The following is a 27,167-nucleotide window of genomic DNA, read 5'->3' as shown; positions in this document are numbered from 1 at the left end:
CTTGTAATTCTACTGCACTTGCATGTCGCATGTCCATAGCTTACACTGGGTGCAATGAAGGGACTTACTTCCCACTCTTTTCCTACATTTTGAGAAGGGCCAATTTACCCGAGAGAAAGAGAGTCTTATCTGCTTTCTTGCTAACAACTTGGTCTTTGCGAAGTTAATTTTAAGGCCCTTTGATTCCAGGTTTTGCTTCCAAACCTGGAATTTTTTCCCCAGTTCTGCTACAGATTCCACAATAAGAGCAAGGTTATCAGCATATAGTAGCTCCCATGGCAGCCAGTTTTAAATTCCTGTTATGGCCTGAAGGACTATAATAAATAAGAGTGGATTGAGAACTGGGGCCTGGTGAACCCCTGCCTATATGCTAAATTCATCACTATATTCATGGCTGACTCTCACCTTACTGACAACACCACTGTACATGGCTTGTACAGCTCTAACAAGCCACTCCTCTGCTCCTAACTTCCTTAAAGACCTCCAGATAACTGTGCAGGGAACTCTGTCAAAAGCTTTCTCCAAATCGACAAAAGCCATATACAATGGTTTACTTTTGGCCAAATACTTCTCCTGCAGCTGCCTCACTAGGAAGATGGCATCTGTGGTACTCTTCTCAGGCACAAAACCAACTGCATCTCATCCAGTTTAATTTTATGCCTAATCAATTGAGCTATGATTCTCTCTATAGCTTTCAGGACCTGGTCCAGCAGTTTGATACCTCTGTAGTTGTTTCTATCTAAGGCATCACCTTCACTCTTGTAGCAGCTAACTATAATACTACTACACCAATCATTGAGAATGACACCTTCTTCAATAACCTGATTAACTATACAGTTGACTAGGCTGAGTCCTACACCACCAGATATTTTAATCCCTCGGCAGCGATTCCCAATGGCCCAGGGGCTTTCCCTGTCTTCATGTCCTTAATTGCTTTATCTATCAAACTGTTATCAACCCAATTGGTTCGATATTTGAAAGCCTTTCCTTCTCCTATGCAGTTTCCACATTTAGTAACCTTTCATAGCGACACTTCCATGCATCTTTCTTCTCTGAGTCACTAAGTGCAACCATTCCATTATCCATTCGCACACATTTCCCACCCATCACATCTCTATTTTTTGCAATCCTGAAGAACATTGGCAAATCTCTTACCTTCTGCCACTCCTTTTGCTATTGTTATTTATTGTAATTAATTGTAGAATGAAAATTAAACTTTATAAAATAATGAGTTACTAATGAATCTTTGTATGTTTTTTATATTTTATTTCAATCTGCTGGGCATAATTAAGAGAGGTTCATTTTAAAAAATAATTAATACATACTAACATCTCTTCAATTCAAAACAGATAAGTTTTAAAAAAATATAAAAGAAAACACAAACCACAAACATCATAACATTAAAACTAAAATTTAATCAACACAAAAGAAAAAAAAACAAAAACATGCATACAAATATAATGCACACATATTTATATACACAAAAATAAGACACATATATACACACACAGACACATTAGACACTTAAATAGACACATTGTTTTCCTTACAGGGATGGCATGGATGGTTTGACAGGATCCGGTGAGCAACAGGGGCCACAATGAGATGACATAACAGTTGCACATGGCCTAGGGGCTTGCGGGATCTTGTTAAACCATCCAGCCTGTGCCAGCAGGGAGAACATACATCGTGTAATGTTGATAAACAAATAGACACAAAAACAATACACACACACATAGACGTAAACAAATCCACAAAGACATATATACACATATCATCTTCATTCCTGCTTAGGCCATTTTGCTGCTGACTAATAAACAGCTGATATATACACCACCACCATTATCATCATCACCACCACCCCTGACAGTTTTAATGGCTTAAAATGAGGTCAGTGTTTGAGCTTCTCAATAAAGCTTTCAATTAAGTCATCAGGCTGTAGGCCAATAAACTGGTCCACTGTCTTCCCATTGCGGACACCAATAACGGTTGGCACTGAACTGACCTGAAAGTACAAATGACAGGAAATAAGTCAAAATAAAGGTCACAAGTGAGATTCCTACTTAATGGTTCTCAATCATCTCTCTCTCTCTCCCTCTCTCTCTCTCCACTACCACCATTGTAACTCACAAACTACAAAACTATAGATTATTCATTTATGATATCATAAAAACTTGTTGTGGCAACAGATTTCAGTTAATTTACTGTTTAAGGTTTTGTTATATGTCAGTGAATTTTGACAATTTTCCCACTTTGCAAGAAATGGGTATCATCATCATCATCATCATCATCATCAGTATTATTAATGCAACGAGCTGGCAGAACCGTTAGCATGCCAGGCGAAATGCTTAGTGGTATTTCACACATCTTTATGTTCTGAGTTCAAATTCTGCCGAGGTTGACTTTGCCTCTCATCTTTTCAGGGTCAATGAAATAAGTACCAGTTATGTACTGGGGTCAATGTAATTGACTCACCCCCACCTCCCAAACTTGCTGGTCTTGTGCCAAAATTTGAAACCAATATTATTATTATTACTATTATTATTATTATTATTATTATTATTATTATTATTATTATTATTATTATTATTATGCAGCAAGCTGGCAAAAATGTTAACATGCTGAGCAAAATGCTTAGCAACATTCTGTCTGTCTTGAATTCAAATTCCACCAGGGTCAACTTTGCCTTTCATTTTTTTTGGCATTGATAAAATAAGTACCAGTTGTGTACTGGGGGTCAACATGATCAACTTGCCTGCTTCCCTCAAACTGTAGGCCTTGTGCCTTTAGGAAAAAGGATTATTATTATTATTATTATTAGGCAACAGTGAGCTGGCAGAACCGTTAGCATGCTGGACAAAATGCTTAGTGGCATTTCGTCTGTCTTGACATTTTGAGTTCAAATTCTGCCAAGGTCGACTTTGCCTTTCGTCCTTTCGGGGTCAATAAAAGAAGGAGCAGTTGAGTAATGAGGTCAATCTGATCGACTTACCCCCTCCCTCGAAATTGCCTTTGTTATTATTACTACAACAACAACAACAACTACTACTACTACTACTAAATTCCACTGTTTTACTGTAGCCAACCACACACACACACACACACACACACAGCAGACACTCCTGTCATACATTGCATAACAGGCTTACTGTGTGAGTAAACAGAACAATGAACCCCCACCTCACCCGAGGTCATTAATGCATGATAAATGGCCCACCCCACTGATGTCATGTGAAGAGAATTATACAGAATTATGGAAGACCCTAAGGAGCAGAAAGTGAATCTAAAAACTAATTTCTTGTTCATCTTACATTCATCATTCATCCTCACTTAACCCCTGTTTTCTATGCTGGCATGGGTTGGACTGCTTGATAGGAACTGGCAAAACCAGGGGGTTGCACCAGGTTCCACAGTCTGTTTTGGCATGGTTCCTACAGGTGGATGCCCTTCCTAACACCAACCACTCAACAGAGTGCTCTACTGGGTGCTTCTTACGTGACACCATTTTTTTTTATGTGGTACCAGCACTCATGTTTTCCACATGGAACCAGTATCACAACTTTTAATGTGGCACTAGCACCAGGTTTAACACAACACTTCTATTTTCAGCCCTTCATTTAAAACCTGAAGGCAGAGAGCTGGCAAAATTTGTTGGGGCATCAGAATAATGTTTTACAGTATTTATTCTGGTTCCTTGGGTCCTGAGGTCAACTTCACCTTTTATTCTTTCTAAGTTGACAAATAACCAGTAATGTACTGGGGTTCAATGTAATTGACTTGCCCTCTCCCCCTCCACATTGCTGGCCTTGTGCCCAAATAGGAAAGAATTAATTCAATAACTGACTACATTTATGATATATTAATTAATAAATGAGATTCCTCTTATTAATTCCTTAATTAGGAGAAATGAACACCTGAGAGAGCCTTTATTTTGTAGTTCAGCCAATTAAAAATAGTAGCCAAATCCCCCTTAAACCACAGGTCCTTGTTATAAAAAAAAACATCATACAGGATAGTGTAGTTCTGAAATAAACAACATTGGTAAATCAATAATGGTAGGATCGATCTGGGAAATAACAACCAACACAATAATGACCACCACTCCTGATAGCTGTGAAGTCAGAATATTTACTGGAAAAATTTATAAGGATAAGTGGAGTGGAGGAGACACTGACACAAACAAAGACTGTTTCATTGTCATGTTAGGTTAAAGGTTAAAGGTCAATGTTTACAGAACCTAAGTGTTCTTTCACCCCTTCAACCTAACCACCACCACCACCACCACTCACAGTTTCTCTTTAACCATCAGAATAAATGGTTTTATTCATGTACAGTCTACCATACTTCTCTGAACTAATGACAGTACCCCTACATGGCTGCTCAACCTCCAAGATGACAGTCAAATCTCCCCCAGATCATACTCTACTACAAATGTAGACAATCACCATCACCATCACCATCATCATCATCATCGTCATCATTGATATTTCAGTATCCACTTTTCCGTGCTTGATGATTCGGATGGAGTGTATAGAGGTAGGTTTTCTAAGACTGAATGCCTTTCCAGTCCCCAACCCTCACCTCTTTTAAAGAATAATGGAAATAAATGACACAGCTTATAATGACAATGACACTCATTTACAACCATCAGACAACATCAAAACAAGGAGACACACACACACACAAACACAATGTAGATAGGATTAAAGTCCAAGCCATGTCCACTTGAAGCACTTCAGCTTATTCCGGTATTACAATTTCGTATGTAGATGTTGTATTTAAGTGAGACACACATTAGAATTAAAAATTCTGGAAATATTGTTTGCAGAGTAATCATATCTCAAAACAGGAAGCTGGAAAGTTTTTGGTATTATTTATTAACCATTACACATGTTTCATTTTCTAATAGCAATTACGTTTTACATGTTGGATAAACATGTAAGAAATTTCTCATTAGAAACCCAACATGTAAGACTTCGTAATTCCTATTAGCAAATGAAACACATGTAATGGAGAATAAATAATACCGAAAAAAAAACTTTTCCAATTTCCTGTTTTTAAACACACACATGCACACACACACACACATGCACACACACACACACACACACAATGGTCTTCTGTCATATTCCATCTACCAAATCCACTCACAAGGCTTTGGTGGACCCAGAGTTATAATGGAAGACACTTGCCAGAGGTGTCGCACAGTGGGACTGAACCTGAAACCATGAGGTTGGGAAACAAACTTCTTCATTCTTGTGATATATAAAATGATGAGGTGGTCATGAGTGGAACACGATTGATCACAGCTCTGTTTAATCAGGGCTGACCTAGGCTAACCACCACCACTGCCACCACCACCATAGTTAACTGAGGCTGGAGTCTGTCATGTAAGTGTAAGGCCAGGTAGTTTGTGTTAGACTCGTGATCAAAAAATCAAAGGTTCAATTCCTGGACTAAGCGACATGTTGTCCCCTTCAATAAAACACTTCATTTCCAGTTGTTCCAGTCTACTTGCCTGTAAAGGTGAACCAGCTTAAAGCTGGGGAACAACTCTCTCTCTTTCTCTCTCCCTCCACCCATCCCCTTCCATCTGTCTCATCCTTGATGTTCCACTGAACGAAGAGTGCAAAGGCCAAGAAGGGACTTGTTTCAGTTTGTAACCACAGAGCCACCATAGGGAATTAGTGAAAGCAATGTTAGAAGCAGATCATACTCGAACAAAATTCTGGATTAACAACCGACAGTTTGATGCTCCATAATTGATAATAGAGTATTGTTGGATCAGATGGTACAGCTCGTTACTGCAGACGGTGGGAACACTGTAGCAGGCGTTTTATTAGTTTGCAGGGCTGAGTTCAGTTCCCTACTGCTCTAATATGTATCATCATCATCATCATCATCATCGTTTAACGTCCGCTTTCCATGCTAGCATGGGTTGGACGATTTGACTGAGGACTGGTGAAACCGGATGGCAACACCAGGCTCCAGTCTGATTTGGCAGAGTTTCTACAGCTGGATGCCCTTCCTAACGTCAACCACTCAGTAGTAAGTATTTTCTAAGTGTAATGGAGTTGAAATTGAGGTCAGAGCTTAGTTCTGGTTTCATGGGTTTTTTAGGAGTGTAAATTAAGGAAGACAGGATTAAATAAACAATACAAAGCCACAAAATGACAGAGAGTATAAGGTAAATATCAGTTTTGTTATTAGTTTAATAACATAACCACTGAGACCTGATTCTATCGCTCGATCTAGCTGATGAGTTTGAGTGTAGGCTGTGAGTGTGGAACAGTCCATTACAGTTAAAGGTGTCAGGGTAAGGAATCGCACCTTGACTCTACCAAAAGAATATTCTACCTGAATGCAAAGAATTCACATTGGTTGTCATAATTATTATTCACACAAACACATAGCTTTGGATTCACTCCCACTGCATGGTACTTTGTCTTCTACTAAAGCCCTGGGACAACCAAAGCCTTGTGAATGGGTTCAGATGCCCCCACTTCATACTTTCCTCCATCATCTCTCATAATTTAACCCCTCATTCACTAGCATAAAGCTAACCCCATCTCCCTTGGGGTCCAGACTCTTGTGAGCTGCTGTAAAAGAGCACCATTCGAGTGTGGTTGTTGCCAGTGCCGCCTGACTGGCTCCTGTGCCGGTGGCACATAAAAAGCACTCAGTACAAACTATAAAGTAGTTGGCACTAAGAAGGGCATCTAGCTGTAGGAACCATACTAAAACAAATAGTGGAGCACAATGTTCTCCATCCCCCACCACCAGCATTAGTTGAACTGCCCCCCACCAATCACCTTCTCTCCTCTGAACCTGACCCACCCCTATTTCCTTCAATTTATACTCCTCCAAATTGAAATTCATCATCTCCTTCCTTTGTTTCCCATTCACTGCATTACCTATACCCCCTCATATTCACCTTCAGGGCATTTACCCTGACACCACATCACCACCATCTCCCTTTCTCTACTTTTTTCAGCCAGAACTGACAAATACTGCTTCACTGTCCCTCCATCATCCTCTTACCCCCCCCCCCCACACACACACACCTGGCATAAACACTTCTTCCTCTGTCCCTCCATCATCCTCGTGCCCCTCAGTCGCCCCCTGAAATAAGGGCTCTTGTGAATTACTTGGCAACTTCATTATTGGTGATGTCAAGAAAACAAGCACCCAGCACACGCTGCCAAGTGGTTGGCATTAGGAAAGGCAACCATCATGGAAACCATGCCTAAGCAGAGATTGGGACTCAATGCAATCCTCTGACCTGCCAGGTCTTGGCAAACCATTCAACCCATTCCAGTAGGGAGGTCACACACTAGATGATGATGATGGTGATGATGTGTGTGTGTGTGTGTGTGTGTGCATGCGTACACTCATCTGAACATCACATGATGGTTATAAACAAGTCATACAAGCAGCGTTGTTCATTTTCACTTTCCTGTGAAAAACAAGTCAGGCCATGGAGAGATATTATCTCACTTGGAAACAAGTTGGGGTTAGCAACAGAGAATCTGCCTCACCAAATTCCGTCTGACCCATGCAAGCACAGAAAAGTGGACATTAAAGGATGAGAATAACGAGATCATTATTTGATGTTATATAAAGCTATTTCTTCTCCAGTAAAACATTATCAACCTCATCATATACACATCTTTAGCTTTGTTCTAATTGATGTTGATAAAAACCAACTAACTCTAATGAGTATAATTCTATATGTATTTAAAGTTCATCATCATCATCGTTTAACGCCTGCTTTCCATGCTGGCATGGCTTGGATAATTTGAGTGAGGGCTGGCAAACCAGGAGGCTGCACCAGGCTCCAATCTGGTCTGGCAGAGTTTCTACAGCTGGATGCCCTTCCTATGTATTTAAATTTGAGATGACAAAAACAATGTCTGATTTATCAAGAGACTTGCAAAATAAGGACTAGAAAAAAACAATAATCTAAATGAAATACTTACACTATATTTCAAGGCAAGTTCTGTGTTCTCATCAATATCAACTTTGGCCAAAATGATATCATCTTTATGTTCATCACAGATCTTTTCTAATCGTGGAGCCAGTAGTTTGCATGGACCACACCAACTAAAAATAAAACAATAGTACTTGTATCAATATACACACATGTATATATATATATTTTTAATTCTCTGTCTGTTTATTTTCTCGTGTTCCTTTCTGTTGAAGAGCGTAGACTTGAAACGTAAAAGACTTCCTCACCTTCCTGAGCGTTAAAATAATACACCTGTTTGTTGTTTATACACCTGTCTTTGTCTTCTGTTGTTTTGTAAATTCCAACTATATATATATATATATATATATATATATATATACCGGAGTAAGCACATAAATGTGAAACAAGGTGATAAAAAAGAGTACTCAAATACCAGAAGTAGAGTAATATACTTTATTTAAAAGCAGAAATATCACAAAAACTGTTACTCAGAGTTTCACGTTCCCATTCGTCGGACAGTTTTGTTTAGAACCTAACAAAACTGTCCGACAAACGGGAACATGAAACTCTGAGTAACAGTTTTTGTGATATTTCTGCTGTTTTTAAATAAAATACATATATATATATATATACATATATATATATATATATATATATATACAGATGCACGCACATAATTTTAATAGAGACTGAGTTTAAATTCAAGCTAATATAGTTTCATTATCATCATCATCATTTAACCTCCGTTGTCCATGCTGGCCTGGGTTGGACAGTTTGACCAGGACTGGCAAGCTGGAGGGCTGCAGCTGACTCCAGTCTGATTTGGCATGGTCTCTATGGCTGGACGCCCTTCCTATCGCCAACCACTCTGAGAGTGTAATGGGTGCTTTTACATGCCACCAGCACAGGTGCTATTTGCATGACACCGGGGTACTTTTACATGCGACCAACACGAGTGCCAATTAGCGTGACACCGGTATCTGCCATGACTGCAATTTTGCTCGGCTTCATGGGTTTTCTTCTCAAGCATGACATAATGCCAAAGATATCAGTCACTGCCAACATGAGGCCCAACACTCGAAAGGAACTCAGCCACTTTGCCTCCATGAGGCCCAATGCTCAAAAGGTGTTCCCTACATGCCACCAGCACGGGTGCACTTGGCTTGATGAGTCCTCTCAAGCACAGCAGCAAAGGTCTTGGTCACCAGTCATTGCCTCTGTGAGGTTTAAAGTTCATACATCTGAAAATGCAATGGTTGGACAAGTTTGTATAGCATGTCACATATCTTCAACTGAAAGGAACATGAGGAAACAAACAGTGAGAGAATGAAAAAAGCTTTTGGAGCTAGCGGTCAATCATGGTGGCTGGCTGGACAGAGGTAGTTAGACAGGAGAGCTAGGAAGAAGGGGAGATAATAAAGTGTTGGTGATCCCAAAACGAAGGTGCACATATGTATGTGAGAGTGTAAGTATGTGACATGGTGACATGTAGATGTGTAAGTGTGTGCGTCTGTGATGTGTGGCTGCGTGGATGATGGTGTGGGCACATGAGGTGCTCTGAACTATAGGAAACTGAAAGAATCTAAGTATTTTGTAGCTTAATTTTTCTTTTTATTTCTTTTTTTCTTCTCTCCTTTCCTTTTTATTTTAGTTTCATTTAAATATTATTTTTTAATTGTAAATATTATTGATTATTATTATTACATTGAAATAAAAAACTACATATTGTGAAAACAAAGAAATTTAGATACAAGACAAGGAAGGAAGGAGTTGAGAAAGTGCTGGGAAGGGTAGAGGTGAAGTGAGTGAGTGGTAGGAGGAGTAGAAGGGAATTGAGAGGGTGGTAGGAGGAGTAGAAGTGAATTGAGTGAGTGGTAGGAGGAGTAGAAGGGAATTGAGAGAGTGGTAGCAAGACAAAGAAATTAAAGAAATGTGATAAAGCAGACCAACTAATTTCAGCATGGAAAACAGGAATTAAATCAACGATAACGATAATGGTAGTGGAGATGATTGTAATCTGGGAGATTGACTGAGGTTAAGCCAGCAGCATCAGCAGCAGAGTAATGGAGAAATAGCAAAAGTTTCCACAATTGCTCCTTGATTGAGTGATCAAAGTAATATGATGGCTTCTCTCCCTTCCTCACTGGACAAGATGGTGACATCCAATACACAAACAAAATAAACATCAGAGGAAAATGCAGAACCAAAGGAGGTTTTGAGTCGACCATGGAAAGGGTGGCAGATAAAAATATCAACTTTCTCCACATTTCACAGCAACCAGACAACAAACTCCGTGTGAAGAAGAGGGAGGAGGGAACAAGGTGTTTATACAATAAGACATCTCAACACAGAAGTTTAATTAAACAGATTCCTTTAATTATTAAAGAAATATCAGTTAAGTGGGAGAAGGAAAAACAACAGAAAGTTTTGTCAGTGTATGAAAGCAAGGAAGTGAATATATTTACAGGAGAGCAGGGGATATTTATAAAGAAGTAAAGGGATTTAACTGGTCTAAATCATTTAATCTGTATGAGGTCTTTGTCATGCTGGAGCATTTAATGAGATACTTCATATTCTTCCATCAATAAGGATTTTATAATTCAAAAACAAAGTCACACAGCATGAGGGATGGGTGGAGGAGAACAGCAGTTAAATAGATTGACCCACATCTCATTCCCTAACACCCAAAAAGCATTGGTGATGGTGCCATGTAAAAAGCATTCTGTACACTTTGTAATGTAGTTGCCAACGGGAAAGGTATCCAGCCATAGAAACCATGCCAAAACAGACTAAGGAATTTGGTACAGCTCCTGGCTTGGCCAACTCCTGTCAAACTGTCCAACCCATGCCAGCATGGAAAACAAACATATGATGATATCTGACCCTTTTGATACCAATCCTTCTGAGACCACCACCCCTGGTTCTATGATACCAACTTCTCGTCTTAAAGTGATCTAAATTAAAACCTGGCATTGAAATTTCTTGTTAATTTAATTTTCAAACATCAGCTTAATAAATGACAAAGTAATTCTACAAAATTCTTTATTATTTTCAAAATTAATTGAAACAAAGTCAGTTTTTTTTTTCACAAAAATATAGTTAAACATTGCAGCAGGGGAGAGCACCACTATTTGGCCATTTGACCTACTAGAAACAGCAACCAAATCTCATATCACAGCTGACTATCTGAAGACAACATGAAATAACATGGCTTTGGGTTTATGGTATCTAATGATGGCATAGTTATGGCTCTCTTGTATTCAGGTTTGAACTGAAGCTAAAAAACAACAGCTGCTGTTATTTTATTATACTGACCTTTGGAGGATGAAAGCAAAGCTGCCTACAGCAGGATTTGAACTGTGTACATAAAGAGATGAAATGAAACACTCGAAGGCATTTTATCTAAAACTCTACCAATTCCATTAATAGTTCCTTCTACTAAAGTCAAAAGCATGAAATTTTGGGGAGTTGGAGAGTTAGTCAATGACATGAACCTCAGTGGGAAGCTGGTACTTATTTCACTGGCCCTGAAAGGATGAAAGACTAAAGTTGGCCTGGGTGGGATTTGAACATAAAACTGGAAAAAATGCTGTTAAGCATTTTGTTCCACATGCTAATGATTCTGGCTGCTTGAGACCAATTCCATTAATAATGATAATTTCTCATACAGACCAGTAAATCTCTGTACAAGATAATCTCATAAATATTGTGGTGATTGCCATGGATGGACACATAAACGTCTACTTCATTTGGGCAGCTAAAATCTCAAGGAAAAACAAATGTGGTCGCTCAAATCTGCAAGAAATAAGCTAAATATCTCTTAAATCACTCCTTACTATCTTGAAAAAAGAGGAATACATTCAATAATGTAGTCTTAGATGTGCAAAGCCTGAGAGAAAGATGGAGAGGTCATGGTAAGAATACCACTGACTCTAGTTCTGCTGATACCAGGCTGATCTGAGCTAAACAACAACAATGACTAAAGTGTCACATAATCTAGAATAATAAATGGCAAGTTTGTGTTTGTGAATTTGTTACTTTGACTCTTCCAAGACTATCCAACAGACCATAATGAAACTTGACACGTGTGGGGCTTATGTCCATGTGGTCACTTATGCACTTAAAACTTTAAAAAAATCGATTTTTCAAAAATCGTAAAATTTCAGCATTTTTCGCATTGGCCATTGTGACATCAATTTAAAGAAATCTGCCCCAAAGTGTAAAATTTCACCATTTTACGCACATTACACAAAAATGACAACAACACGGGTTCACTACCAGACTCTGCTCATTTTTTCGTCAAATTGGTCCTACCGATTAACATAGATTTTAATTTTTTGAAAAATGTTGAAATTTGACAAAAAATGTTTCATGGCTGTAAACAGAGATCTTACTAACGGTAATTTTTAGGCAGGTATCTCAGCTGGTCAATCAGCATAATCAAAAGATAAACCAATTTGAATAATAAAGAATGGAAATTTAAAATGAAAGAAAGGAAAAAGTAAAAAACTCACGAAGCATGGAAATCAACAATGACAGGTTTTGGGCTGTCCAGAACTCGCTTCTCAAAGTCACTTTCATCTTGAATGTTGATGCATTCCAAAGCAGCAGCTGAAGAATATGGTTTAATCTGTTTATTTGATGTAATCAGAAGCAATTGAGACTTTGCTCCACTTAACATGGATCGTTGATGAAGACATCTGGTAGCAAGGAATGAAATCCTATGTTTTGGGATGTTTCTACATAAAGGAATCAATCTAGAGAACTGTCTTCCAGCCATTTCAACAGACCTGAACCAAGCAAAAATTAAAAGAGGAAATTTTAATCATTTGGCAATTTTATAATTCAATATTCTGTACCTTCTGCATATTGAAGAAGTTTGTGTTTTAAATACAAAATAATTTTAAGCTAACAATGTGGAAAGTTCGACAAAGTTTCTAGATTTGCTAAAAATAGTAGCCAAATTCTCTTTAAATTAACCTTACCATCTTAAAAAGTGGAGTTTTCAGACTATGAAATTCTGAACATATGGATGGAGAGATGAATGGACAGACAGATGGACAGGTTAGAAGAACAATTCCAGAGTTTTGGTTTCAAATCCAGCGTAAATATATTTAAACAGGACTCTTAATATAACATGTCTCCATTTACCTAACTTTCAATAATCAATACCAGATCACTTGGAAATGATATCTGCTATAAGATGGCATCCTTATTGAGAGTGTTTGGCACTGGCCACGACTAGCTTCACATGGTTCTTCAAGCACAGCAATCCACCAAAAGTCTCAGTTCATTATTATCCCATCTGTGAAACTCCACAACCATATTTTATCATTTCATTCCACATCTTCCTGGGTCTACCTCTTCCACAGGTTTCCTCCACAGTTAGGGTCTGGCACCTCTTTACACAGCTGTCCTTGTCCATACACATCACATGGCCATACCAGTGCAGTCTTCTCTCTTGCATACTACATCTGATGCCTGTCGTACCCGATTTTTCTCTGAAGACACACTCTGTCATACATGCATACCGACATTGCATATCCAGCAGAGCATAGTAGCTTCACTTCTTTCAGGCATTAACATGTCCTCTGCAGCCCATGTTTTACTGCCATGTAGCATGGCTAACCATTAAAGAAATATGGAGGTCATAAAATTTCATTTCTATCTTCCCACAATAAATCTTCTCAAAAAGAACAGTAAGATGGCACAAATAGTAGAGTAAATAACCTAAATACTTTTCTGTGTTGCTTCCAGGAATATGGCTGGACAACTTGAGATCATTTCACCAACTCCAAGACACAATCACTTCACATTTCAAGGAAACAACCATGAATGGCACATAACAAGCAAAATTACTTTGACATTGCAGCAAATGCAGCCTAAAGACAGGGTCTCTACATTTTCAGGCCAGGAACTAATTCAACCAGAAACAGTTACTAATCATGATACAACAAAATACAAGTGTTACTTATGTTAGAGGGCTTCCATAGTATTTTGGTAAATGAAGCCTACGTTCTGAGTTCAAACTCAGCCGAGGTCGACTTCACCTTTCATTCTTTCAGGGTTCGATAAAATAAGTACCAGTTGATCACTGGCGTCAATGTAACCGACTTACCCTGCCCCCAAAATTGCTTGAAATCACTATTACGTACAGAATAAGTCCTGGGGTCGATTTGCTCGACTAAAGTCGGTGCTCCAGCATGGCCACAGTCTAATGACTGAAACAAGCAAAAGAGTAAAAAAGAATAAAGAGTGTATCTTAAGTTTATTAAAACCAGAGAAGATTCTCTCTCTCTCTCTCTCTCTCTCTTTCAGGGCCTCTTACGGCTGATTTCTTCTAGAGAGAAAGGAAGAGAGACAGAAGAATCAAGCCCTGACCCAGACTGGAATTTAATCATCAACACCAAAAAGATGAAAGGCAAAGTAGGGTTTGGCAGGATTTAGACACAAAGTATAGACAGTAGGAACAAATACAAGGCATTAGCTTGCTTGTGAATTTGAGTTCAGTTCCACTACACAGCACCTTCAGCAAGTGACTTCTACTATAAGCCACTGTGTGTGTGTGTGTGTGTGATGATTGTAGACAAGCATTATCAGCATCCAAACAATGTCTTTCATTTCAGGTGGTCTTCCATGAAAAAACATGACTGGCCATGGGGAAATATTTCCTTGTTTGGAAGTAGGCAAGGGTTTGGGAAAAGGAAAGGCATCTGGCCATAGAAAACTGCCCCAGTAAATTTAGTCTGACCCATGGAAACATAACAAAGTGGACATAAGTATTGGAGTTTGAGTTGTTCCTACTGAGTGATCAAAAGATTCGAGACTTGTGTCCAGCTTGGCTCCTTAATATGGGCGTAACAGCTTATTTCACTCGAACAGTATTGCTACTATGCCTAGCAATAGCCAAGACTGCTACCGAAAGATGACAATGCCACTGACAAATACTGAGCAACACCTTTCAAATATTGGCTCATATAAAGACACTGTCTCTTCTTTCATTACTGCAGTTCCTTTACTAACTCGCTACATACACTCCAGCACCTAACTCGCTACATACACTCCAGCACCTAACTCGCTACATACACTCCAGCACCTAACTAGCTACATACACTCCAGCACCTAACTCGCTACATACACTCCAGCACCTAACTCGCTACATACACTCCAGCACCTAACTCGCTACATACACTCCAGCACCTAACTAGCTACATACACTCCAGCACCTAACTCGCTACATACACTCCAGCACCTAACTAGCTACATACACTCCAGCACCTAACTCGCTACATACACTCCAGCACCTAACTAGCTACATACACTCCAGCACCTAACTAGCTACATACACTCCAGCACCTAACTCGCTACATACACTCCAGCACCTAACTCGCTACATACACTCCAGCACCTAACTAGCTACATACACTCCAGCACCTAACTAGCTACATACACTCCAGCACCTAACTAGCTACATACACTCCAGCACCTAACTCGCTACATACACTCCTGCACCTAACTAGCTACATACACTCCAGCACCTAACTCGCTACATACACTCCAGCACCTAACTAGCTACATACACTCCAGCACCTAACTCGCTACATACATTCCAGCACCTAACTAGCTACATACACTCCAGCACCTAACTCGCTACATACACTCCAGCACCTAACTCGCTACATACACTCCTGCACCTAACTAGCTACATACACTCCAGCACCTAACTAGCTACATACACTCCAGCACCTAACTAGCTACATACACTCCAGCACCTAACTCGCTACATACACTCCAGCACCTAACTCGCTACATACACTCCAGCACCTAACTCGCTACATACACTCCAGCACCTAACTCGCTACATACACTCCTGCACCTAACTCGCTACATACACTCCAGCACCTAACTAGCTACATACACTCCAGCACCTAACTAGCTACATACACTCCAGCACCTAACTCGCTACATACACTCCAGCACCTAACTAGCTACATACACTCCAGCACCTAACTAGCTACATACACTCCAGCACCTAACTCGCTACATACACTCCAGCACCTAACTCGCTACATACACTCCTGCACCTAACTAGCTACATACACTCCAGCACCTAACTCGCTACATACACTCCTGCACCTAACTAGCTACATACACTCCCGCACCTAACTAGCTACATACACTCCAGCACCTAACTAGCTACATACACTCCAGCACCTAACTCGCTACATACACTCCTGCACCTAACTAGCTACATACACTCCCGCACCTAACTAGCTACATACACTCCAGCACCTAACTAGCTACATACACTCCAGCACCTAACTCGCTACATACACTCCTGCACCTAACTAGCTACATACACTCCCGCACCTAACTAGCTACATACACTCCAGCACCTAACTAGCTACATACACTCCAGCACCTAACTCGCTACATACACTCCAGCACCTAACTAGCTACATACATTCCAGCACCTAACTAGCTACATACACTCCAGCACCTAACTCGCTACATACACTCCTGCACCTAACTAGCTACATACACTCCCGCACCTAACTAGCTACATACATTCCAGCACCTAACTAGCTACATACACTCCAGCACCTAACTCGCTACATACACTCCTGCACCTAACTAGCTACATACACTCCAGCACCTAACTAGCTACATACACTCCCGCACCTAACTAGCTACATACACTCCAGCACCTAACTAGCTACATACACTCCCGCACCTAACTAGCTACATACACTCCAGCACCTAACTAGCTACATACACTCCAGCACCTAACTAGCTACATACACTCCCGCACCTAACTAGCTACATACACTCCTGCACCTAACTAGCTACATACACTCCCGCACCTAACTAGCTACATACACTCCTGCACCTAACTAGCTACATACACTCCCGCACCTAACTAGCTACATACACTCCAGCACCTAACTCGCTACATACACTCCAGCACCTAACTAGCTACATACACTCCAGCACCTAACTAGCTACATACACTCCTGCACCTAACTAGCTACATACACTCCCGCACCTAACTAGCTACATACACTCCAGCACCTAACTAGCTACATACACTCCCGCACCTAACTAGCTACATACACTCCAGCACCTAACTCGCTACATACACTCCAGCACCTAACTAGCTACATACACTCCTGCACCTAACTCGCTACATACACTCCAGCACCTAACTAGCTACATACACTCCAGCACCTAACTCGCTACATACACTCCAGCACCTAACTCGCTACATACACTCCTGCACCTAACTAGCTACATACACTCCAGCACCTAACTAGCTACATACACTCCAGCACCTAACTAGCTACATACACTCCAGCACCTAACTCGCTACATACACTCCAGCACCTAACTCGCTACATACACTCCAGCACCTAACTCGCTACATACACTCCAGCACCTAACTCGCTACATACACTCCTGCACCTAACTCGCTACATACACTCCAGCACCTAACTAGCTACATACACTCCAGCACCTAACTCGCTACATACACTCCAGCACCTAACTCGCTACATACACTCCTGCACCTAACTCGCTACATACACTCCAGCACCTAACTAGCTACATACACTCCAGCACCTAACTCGCTACATACACTCCAGCACCTAACTCGCTACATACACTCCAGCACCTAACTCGCTACATACACTCCAGCACCTAACTAGCTACATACACTCCAGCACCTTACTAGCTACATACACTCCAGCATCTAACTCGCTACATACACTCCAGCACCTAACTCGCTACATACACTCCCGCACCTAACTCGCTACATACACTCCAGCACCTAACTCGCTACATACACTCCAGCACCTAACTAGCTACATACACTCCTGCACCTAACTCGCTACATACACTCCAGCACCTAACTAGCTACATACACTCCAGCACCTAACTCGTTACATACACTCCAGCACCTAACTCGCTACATACACTCCCGCACCTAACTAGCTACATACACTCCAGCACCTAACTAGCTACATACACTCCCGCACCTAACTAGCTACATACATTCCAGCACCTAACTAGCTACATACACTCCAGCACCTAACTCGCTACATACACTCCAGCACCTAATTAGCTACATACACTCCAGCACCTAACTCGCTACATACACTCCAGCACCTAACTCGCTACATACACTCCAGCACCTAACTAGCTACATACACTCCAGCACCTAACTAGCTACATACACTCCAGCACCTAACTCGCTACATACACTCCAGCACCTAACTAGCTACATACACTCCAGCACCTAACTCGCTACATACACTCCAGCACCTAACTAGCTACATACACTCCAGCACCTAACTCGCTACATACACTCCAGCACCTAACTCGCTACATACACTCCAGCACCTAACTCGCTACATACACTCCAGCACCTAACTAGCTACATACACTCCAGCACCTTACTAGCTACATACACCCAAACTAAATCTTATTGGCCCAGTACTTGGAAATCCCTCACAAAACACCTTTCTGGATTAATTTTAAAACGAAGGCATCCTATAGATACTGACCGAAACGGAACACCAACCCCAACCCCATCAATTTCACCTTCTTTGCACCTTTACAAAGGTCATGGGTTTGTCCCTGCTCTTCTAACAAACCAATAAAATCTCTACATTGAAACTGAGTCTGACTTTAATTTTTACTACACAGAGTAATAAAATCAAAAACGAAGCCTTTCAAAATCAGTATCAGTAATTTACTGGGGTTCAATTATCTCCTGCGGAAATTAACCTCAAGTCTGGGTAAGAACATTTTACTCAAGACGAACTGCGAGAGTAAGATAAAAATTTTCCGCATGAAATCTTGCAATAAAAATTAATTTAGAAAATATTCCACCGACGAAGTTAAACGGTTAAAGCAAATTTGAATTTAGTACAAAACATTAGCAATACTCAAATATGTTTGTTTTTTGTTTTTTAAATGTAGTTTACTGCTGCAAGAAGTATCTATGAAGCAGGGCAAGGATTTACAGCAAAGTGGAATAAGCTATTACGCCCATATCAAGGAGCCAGTGTCTGGACACAAGTCCGGAATCTTTCGATCACTCAGTAGGAACAACTCAAACTCCAAAATATCCTACCCCCAGACTTTCTCCTTCGAAAAGAGTCACGAAAAAGTAGGGTCAGTATGAAAGGAATCGCTATTCATCGTACATCGCATCCCTTCACGATAAACTCCTTTGGAATCGGTTAACAGTTTTTAGATTCGCTACATGTGTTTGCATATAAACACGCGTAATGTTTAAGAAGGTCAAATCTATCGAAAGTGTAAAATAACAAACAGAAAAAGAAGAGTTTGTGGAATGTAACATAAAAAAAGGTAATGTAAAGACGGATGTATTACAGATGTATGGAATGGTAAGAAGATGTAAGTCTACATTACAACGAACGAACGGAAACAAAATAAACTTACAAATAAAAGTCAGAGCAATGTTGGGATGAAAACACGAAAGGAACACAGGTGTGTGTGTTTCGTGATCAAGCTGTGCGTACAATAATAAAAGTGGGATCTACGTCACGAGTACGTGTCTCAATTACTTAGTTACGAGTTGCTAAAACAATATGCAAAACCACGGGAAATGTGTCGATTTCTCATGAAAGGCTGAAGAACGAAAACAACGAATGAAAGAAATGGTAATAATTTTTCGGAGATATCGTTTATTAAAAGTAGTTAATCAGTTTTATATTACGATCTGTTGGAAAGTTTCTTGAAAATGTTTTAATAATAATTTTTCAATCTATATTTTTTTTTTTTTTTGTAAAGAATTAATTCACGATTCTAATAGAACAGATGTATATGTTTTTATGGTATTTTTCATCATTTTTTAAGAGGAATTTATCGTAAATGATTGTGTGTGTGTGTGTGTGTGTGTGTGTGTGTGTGTGTGTCTGTCTGTCTGTCTGTGCGCACGCGCGACGAATGGTTGAGAAGTTCCCCTTGCAACCACGGAGTCCCGGGTTCTGTCACACTCCGTGACGTCTTAGACAAATATCCTTAATATTCCTTAACCTCGTATTGATCTAAATTCTGTAAAAGTGAAACTGTACAGAAGCTCCTCGAATGGATTGCTCCTGATCTCAGTCTTGTCACACAATGTGCGTCACATTGATTCTACCTGATTCTACACGTGTATATGGAATACTCAGCCACTTACACGTTAATTCAGGAGCTCATCTGCCATCACCATATACGTTGTTGTCGCCGTCGCCATCATCATCATTATCATTTAACATCCATTTTCCAAGCTGGCATGGGTTGGACGGTTTAACAGGAGCTGGTCAGCCATAGAGCTGTCCAGGCTCCAACTGTCTGTTTTGGCAAGGCTTCTATGGCTGGACACCCTTCCTAATGCCAGTCGCTTTACAAGAGTGTGCTGGGTGTTTTTAAGCGCCATTACATGCCACTGACACGAGTGAATTTTATATGGCACCAACACAAGTGCACTTTATGTGCAAGGGAAGAGATGTACTTGCACAGACATGTGATGCAGATGGGAGATGGGAGGACTGCATTGGGAAAAAGATATGCTAAGTGCCCAAAATGGATGTAACATGTGGAAGTGAGAACCTTAGGAAGACATAGGATGAAATAATCAAGATGTGAGTATTTATGAAGCAGAGGACAATGGACCATGATGCTTGATAACATGTGGTACTGGAGAAGAAATCCACCAATGGGTGAAAATAATGATAAACAGGATGGATGATCAGTCTACATATGATTGGTCTCTCTTGCATTATATTCCAGTTGAGTCTCCATCTGCTGCTCTCCACGACTTCTACAATATCCTCTTCTCATCTCTCTATCACTCAGCCTCTCTCTTCTTTTCACTCTACCATGCTGCTCATGTAACATGGAATTGCATTAAATCTATTTCTAAACCTCCCCTACCTCCATCCTCATCACTCCACCTCCCTCTCCCATCATGATGTCAGTGTAATGAGGGATTACATCAAAGCCGTTCATATCGGATACATCCCAGTATCACAAGACTTCTGCACATCTGGCCATCGCTCCATCTCATCCCAGTTACTCGTTATTGACATCAATCGCTCTTTCTTACCATTGTCCGCCTCTGTCACTACTCATCACTCTCTCTCTCTCTCTCTCTCTCTCTCACTCCCTCTCTCCCCCCTCTCTCTTTATTTCTCTCTGTCTGTGTGTGTGTGTGTCTCTCTCTCTCCCTCCCTCCCTCTCTCTCCCTCTTTCTACCTCTCTCATTACCTCTCTACCTCCCATTCCTCCCATTCCTGTCTTTCTTCCATTGTTTCCCTCTCTACTATTCTCTCACTCCTGTCATACTCTTGTTCCTTTCATTCTCGTATTCTTATTCATCTCTGTCACCACCTTCTTATCTTGTTCAACTTTTTCATCACAAAATGAACTGAAATGATGTAGAGGACCCTACAGCCATGCAAAGGACAGGGGGCAATTTCTCTTATGCTGGTTCCACAATAAAATGCACCTTTGTGATGTCACCAACAATCAAGTGCAGACAGCGCCAGCATCAAGAGAACCCTTCAGTCTTCTCCTGATAAAATGCATCTAATTTTGTTGACATTAGGAAGGACATCTAGCTTTATAGAAACCACCCCAAAGTGGAGTATATGAGTGAGACATAGTTTTCTGACCCATCATGGAGAGCAAGAACTCTGAGTAAGAAATGGTTTGGGCCCTGAAAACCCATTCAACTCTTGAGAATTGTGTTTAAAATAATGGTATATAATGAGATTCTGCACAGTTTTGTTTGCCAAATTCCACTCACAAGAATTGGTAAAGTCAAGGCTGTAGCAGAAGATACTTGCCCAATCAAATTCAGAATCATGTGATTCTAAAGCAAAGTTCTTAGCCACGCAGCCAAAGTTAATTCCTGAAACTTGAAAGAATCCTGATAAGTTAAGTAAAATACTTCTTTTAATTGTCATTTAGACAAGTTGATCTAAAATTATTAAGATCAAGTCTAAGGGAATTATAAATTACTTAGTTTTTTAGAATCAGTTAAATTCAGCAGTTCCAGACATTAAAATTGGAATTATCAATCAAAAGACAATGTTTCCTTGGACAGAAAACCTAGTTTCATTGACTGTAGAACCATTTTTAGAACTGAAGAACATGAATACATTGTATGATTTAGGCTTATGGAACTATTGGTGAGAAAATACAAAGAACAGAAGATGGATGAGATAATGATCAAAGTAAAAAAAAATCTACAAGTGAAATTGGAAACAAAGATAAACTCAGGATTCAGCAAATTAAATTCACCAAAACATAATAATATTGATTTCATTTGTTCAAACATGGAATGAGTTTTGTATATTACTGGTATGACAAGCAGAGTTATCCATGTCAAGTATTGAGCTTCTAAGACATAAGTAAAATTGAGTTCATTGGAGTAGTTTTTATTGCAATAATCATCTTCTTCATGTTGTTAATCATCTTCAAGAAATATTGATATGTCATTGAAGTGAATAATCAAGATCAAACAGGTGTGCATGTACGTGTTTGTACAGGTGTGTAGCCAAGGTAATTAGATTGGTAGGTGAACCATCCAGAAACTATTAAGTTTTAAATGCTCACTGCTTCTTCTCCTTAGCAGTGGTCTTCAGAATTTGTTATTCCAATGGTGCCCCTCCCCACCAATTCTCCAGCTAAATATATTTGAAGGATACAGCATATTTGATGGTGGTGCTCCAGCATGGCCTAAGCTGTAATAACTAAAACAACTTCCCATCTTTAACTCTCCTCCACACCCTCATTCTATCTTACTTTCTAAAGTAAAAAATAAAGAAAGAAAATTCTGCATCTCTTCACTCATTTTGAACTCACTTCCTCTCTATTCTCTGCCGCAGCAAATGTACCAACCAGCATCAGCTCAACTGTAACCCTTACTGCTCGCACACAGCTCAGTTATTTTACACTAGGATGGCTAATATTTTGGACAGTTTCCTTCCTTTTCAACCAGAAAATAACAAAGTTTTATTTCACACAAGTTTCATTTTACTGTGCTTCTTTTTTTGTTTTTGTTTTCTCTGTTTCAGCCAATCAGAAACACTTCTTGCTTTGTTATCATCTCAATCTGATAATATCGTATGTAGATGTGGTTTTAGTTATCTCCAGTGATACATTGACAGCAGAACTGATAACATGAATAGAAACAAGCATTTTTATTCAGGTAACTGTTTCAGATAATTAGTTAAATTAGTTTATGTCACTGTATACACACAAACACATGCACACACCCATACATACATAGACATATACATACATGCATACATACATACACACACACACACACACACGCACACAATAACAAAGTTGTTCTCTTTCACTGATAAAATGATCATTGGGTTTCCAAAAGAATAACATCAATAAATATCTTCTCTCTCTCTCTCTCTCTCTCTCACCTGAAAGAATGATTGTACAACACCTGATCCTGATTGCATAAAATGTCAAAGTTTGCTGCAAGATAACAACAACAACAACAACAACAACAACAATACTAATGTCCTGATGCTGTACCAAGCAGTGTCTCTCATGTCTTCTGATAAGATCACCATGTTGTGTACATATGATCATGATGTTGCATGTGTCTGGTGTACCCTTATCAGACGAGTAGTCATGATGGGTACACTGCACTCTTCGTATATTTATATCTCAGCATCACTTTGATAGCATGTGCTGCTCTTTCACTCAATAATAATAATAATAATAATAATAATAATAATAATGACTTCAAATTTTGGCACAAGGCCAGCAGTTTTGGGGGAGGGGTAAGTGGATATCATCAACCCAGTGCGTAACTGGTACTTATTTTAATGATCTTAAAAGGACGACATGCAAAGTTCACCTTGGCAGCATTTGAACTCAGAACGTAAAGCCAGAAGAAATACTGTTAAGCAGTTTATCAGGGTGCAATAACAATTCTGTCGGCTCCCCCACCCCACCTAAATGATAACAACAACAACAACAACATCAGCAGCAGGACTAGGCATTTGTTTTTTTTTCTTTCATTCATAAACATGGAAGAAATGAGGTTATATTGAAAATAAAAATGATGCTTTGCAAACCCTGGATGTCTTTTGGAAGCCCAGGATTGCCTGGGCCTGATGCTACCATTAATTCTAAATGATTTTGTTCACTCATCTAACATGGAATACAGATTTAATTTTGTTATGATACCAGTAATAAACTAGCGTTCCATTTCAATTTGTGTATCGTTCGTTAGCAATGAATCATTAGATAATTGCTAGTTTTATGGATTTATGTTGATTCGAGAGACATCATAACACATAACACTAGGAAAGCAATGATGGAGAAAGGGGAGATTCTAGTCTCCCTTGAGGCATAAGACAACCTCTCCAGTGTTGTGAGACCAAAGAAATACATCCACTGTAAGTCATTCACAACCACAAAAATGGACAATTCTGTCTGAGTGTTTGTGTGTGTGTGTGTGTGTTGTGCCACATGCCATGCTCTTTAACATGTGATGGGACTTGCTCAACCCATATCCACAAGGAAACGTGGACATAAAATGATGATGATGATTAAATATCCTTAGCATTAGGTCTACCCACCCTTCCATATCTGCCCATCCATTCTATGTCATATTTGCATATTCTTTCCACAGATTACTACACTCTCCGGGATGCTGAAGATAAATATAAAAGGCAAAAGAAGAAATTAGCAACATTTATGAAGGATTGGCAAAAGTCCACCAAAGTTTATTTAACATTTAGTGCTAAAGAACAGACTATTAGAACCCCTCCTTCTTCCAGTAACTTCACCAACCAAAAAATCAATCCGCAGGTGAAAGCAATTAACAGGTGTAAATATTTTGATGATGATGAAAATGATTATTTCCACAGTGACAGACTTCTTAGAAGTGCTTCCAGCAATTCTTATCATTTGCCAAGACATGTCTCAATGTCCCACAGATCTGAAACACCAAGAACACAGTTTCTTCTGACTGAAATTAATCATAATGCCGACAACAGTGAAAGAGAACTTTTCCAAAGAATCCCATCAAATAGAAGACAGACAATCCCACAAGTGGCATCACCAATTGACATTTATGAACGACCAAAATTACCCAGAAATATTAAACATCAGTTTGGTAATTTTCTGAAAACATTTTATTTTTATCACCATCATCATCATCATCATCATCAGCAGCAGCAGCAGCAGCACCATCGTCGTCACCGCCATCTTCGCCACTGCCACCGTAGTCGTCATCATCATCTGTAACAGCAGCAGCATCACCATCATCTTCATCACCATTATCATCATCCTCATCATCATCATCGTCATCATCGTCTTCACCATCACCATCATCATCATCATCATCATCATCGTTGTCATTGTCATCATTGTCACTGTTGTTGTAGTCATCATCATCACCATCCTCATCACCATTTTATATCCACTTTTCCATCCTAGTGCTTTGCCTAGTGGTTAGGGTGTTGCACTCATGATTGCAAGGTCGTGGTTTCAGTTCCTAGGACAAGTAGTGCATTGTGTCCTTGGGCAAGGCACTTCATTTCACACTGCCCCAGTCCACTCAGCCGTCAATTGATAAACCCTGTGACAGACTGCCATTCCATTCAGATGGAAGGTCGTGAGTTACAATACGTAATGAAACATCTCTCCCCCCTGTACTACTTATATTCCCTCATGCTGTACCTTGTGGTTATGTTTCAATGCTTCCCCAACACCATCTACCTACCTGCCTCTCTTTCTCTCTCACACTGTTTGTTTCTCTATATTTTTCCTTAATTCTATCTTACTTTCCTCTCCTTTTTTCTTTTCCTACCTGGTTTCTCCTCCATAGCAAGGCACCCACTTCTGTCCCTAACCACTCAACCAATGCAAACCCACCTCCCTCGGTTCCACTCACTCTCCCAGCCAAGGGGTCTTTGTCTTGCAAGTTACTTGGCAACCCCACTAGTGCTGGTGCCACACAAAAGGCAGCCAGTACACTCTGTAAGGTGGAGCCACGTGCAACTTTCCTCCTTGCCAGCCCCTCTCAAACTGTACAACTGAAGCCAGTATGGAAAATGGACGTCAAATGATGATGATGATGATGATGGTATATATGTGTGTGTATATATATATATATATATATATATATATATATATATATATATATATATATATATATAAAACAAGCTTCTTTCATTTCTTGCCTACCAAATCCATTGACAATGTTTCATTTAATATAAGCAGTTATTATAGGATTCTTGTCTGTAAAATCGTTATCTGATTGCTTTAATAATTCTTAAAAGTCGTATCTTTTTGTACCAACAGGTAGCGCCGTCTGCAATGAATTATTGAACAACGAAAATATGGTCAATGAAACAATGTCAAAGATTGAAAGAAAAGAGTTCCGCGAGAAGAAGGGAGGTAACTATTACATACAAGGCCAACTGAATCATTGTGATCCATCAGCTATTCAAACACAACTACGTTACAGAGACTGGTCGAATTATCTTCGGAGGAATATCTTCTCTGGTGAAGCTGTAGTTTATACTCGGAGTACAACTCAGTGTGATTACTCTGAAGACAACTATGATGTTCAGTTTTTACCTTCTAAATACAGGCGTAAAAAATATGAAGAATACTAATTTCTCCACATATATATTTCAGTCTGCGTAAATACATATACACATACGCATTTATGTGTATACTAACTGTTGGACCCAGCGTTGCTCGTGTTTTCCATGTTGAAGTTAAGCTCACCTCTGACCTTATATTGAATAAGCATTTCCTTAGAGACCATTCTATCGATTTTGTTGAAATTTTCCATGTGAAAAAATGCAAAAGCTGCAGGAAAAATAACATCGTTATGGGAATTTCCATTCAAACGCCCGACTGAGCTCACAAAAATCGATGCCAACTGAGCATTATCGAGTTTTTGAAAAAATTCCGGCCTTATTTGAACTTCAGGACATGTGATCTACCTATGTGCCAAAAATCATTAAAATCGGTTGGACGGTGTGGGAGGAATTATAGTAACCCCCAAACACACACACATTTATGTATATAGATGTGCAGAAAATCTGACAAAGGCAAGCAAGACAAAACTTCGAAGTTGCTGTCAACCTTTTCCGTGTAAAAGTAAATAAAAATGTACTCTACTGACAAA

At 39.7% G+C, this 27,167-nt stretch overlaps 2 protein-coding genes across 2 annotated transcripts; one reads left to right on the top strand and one right to left on the bottom strand.

Annotated features, from left to right (window-relative positions):
* Positions 1-1,395: 1,395 nt before the first annotated feature.
* Positions 1,396-19,556, bottom strand: LOC106869036 (uncharacterized). The gene is made up of 4 exons (XM_089350157.1): positions 19,439-19,556; positions 12,487-12,762; positions 7,980-8,103; positions 1,396-2,005 (listed from the first exon to the last, which is right to left on the bottom strand). The coding sequence occupies exons 2-4, from the start codon at positions 12,750-12,752 to the stop codon at positions 1,892-1,894; spliced, it is 504 nt and encodes a 167-aa protein (XP_089206283.1). The 5' UTR covers positions 12,753-12,762; positions 19,439-19,556; the 3' UTR covers positions 1,396-1,891.
* Positions 19,540-27,167, top strand: LOC106869039 (uncharacterized). The gene is made up of 4 exons (XM_014914543.3): positions 19,540-19,659; positions 23,065-23,198; positions 24,654-25,139; positions 26,330-27,167. The coding sequence occupies exons 2-4, from the start codon at positions 23,171-23,173 to the stop codon at positions 26,644-26,646; spliced, it is 831 nt and encodes a 276-aa protein (XP_014770029.2). The 5' UTR covers positions 19,540-19,659; positions 23,065-23,170; the 3' UTR covers positions 26,647-27,167.

The sequence above is a fragment of the Octopus bimaculoides genome, chromosome 4, assembly GCF_046866305.1.
Source record: "Octopus bimaculoides isolate indiv1 chromosome 4, ASM4686630v1, whole genome shotgun sequence".
Taxonomy (NCBI): Eukaryota; Metazoa; Mollusca; class Cephalopoda; order Octopoda; family Octopodidae; genus Octopus; species Octopus bimaculoides.
This window is presented reverse-complemented; position numbering and strand designations above follow the sequence as displayed.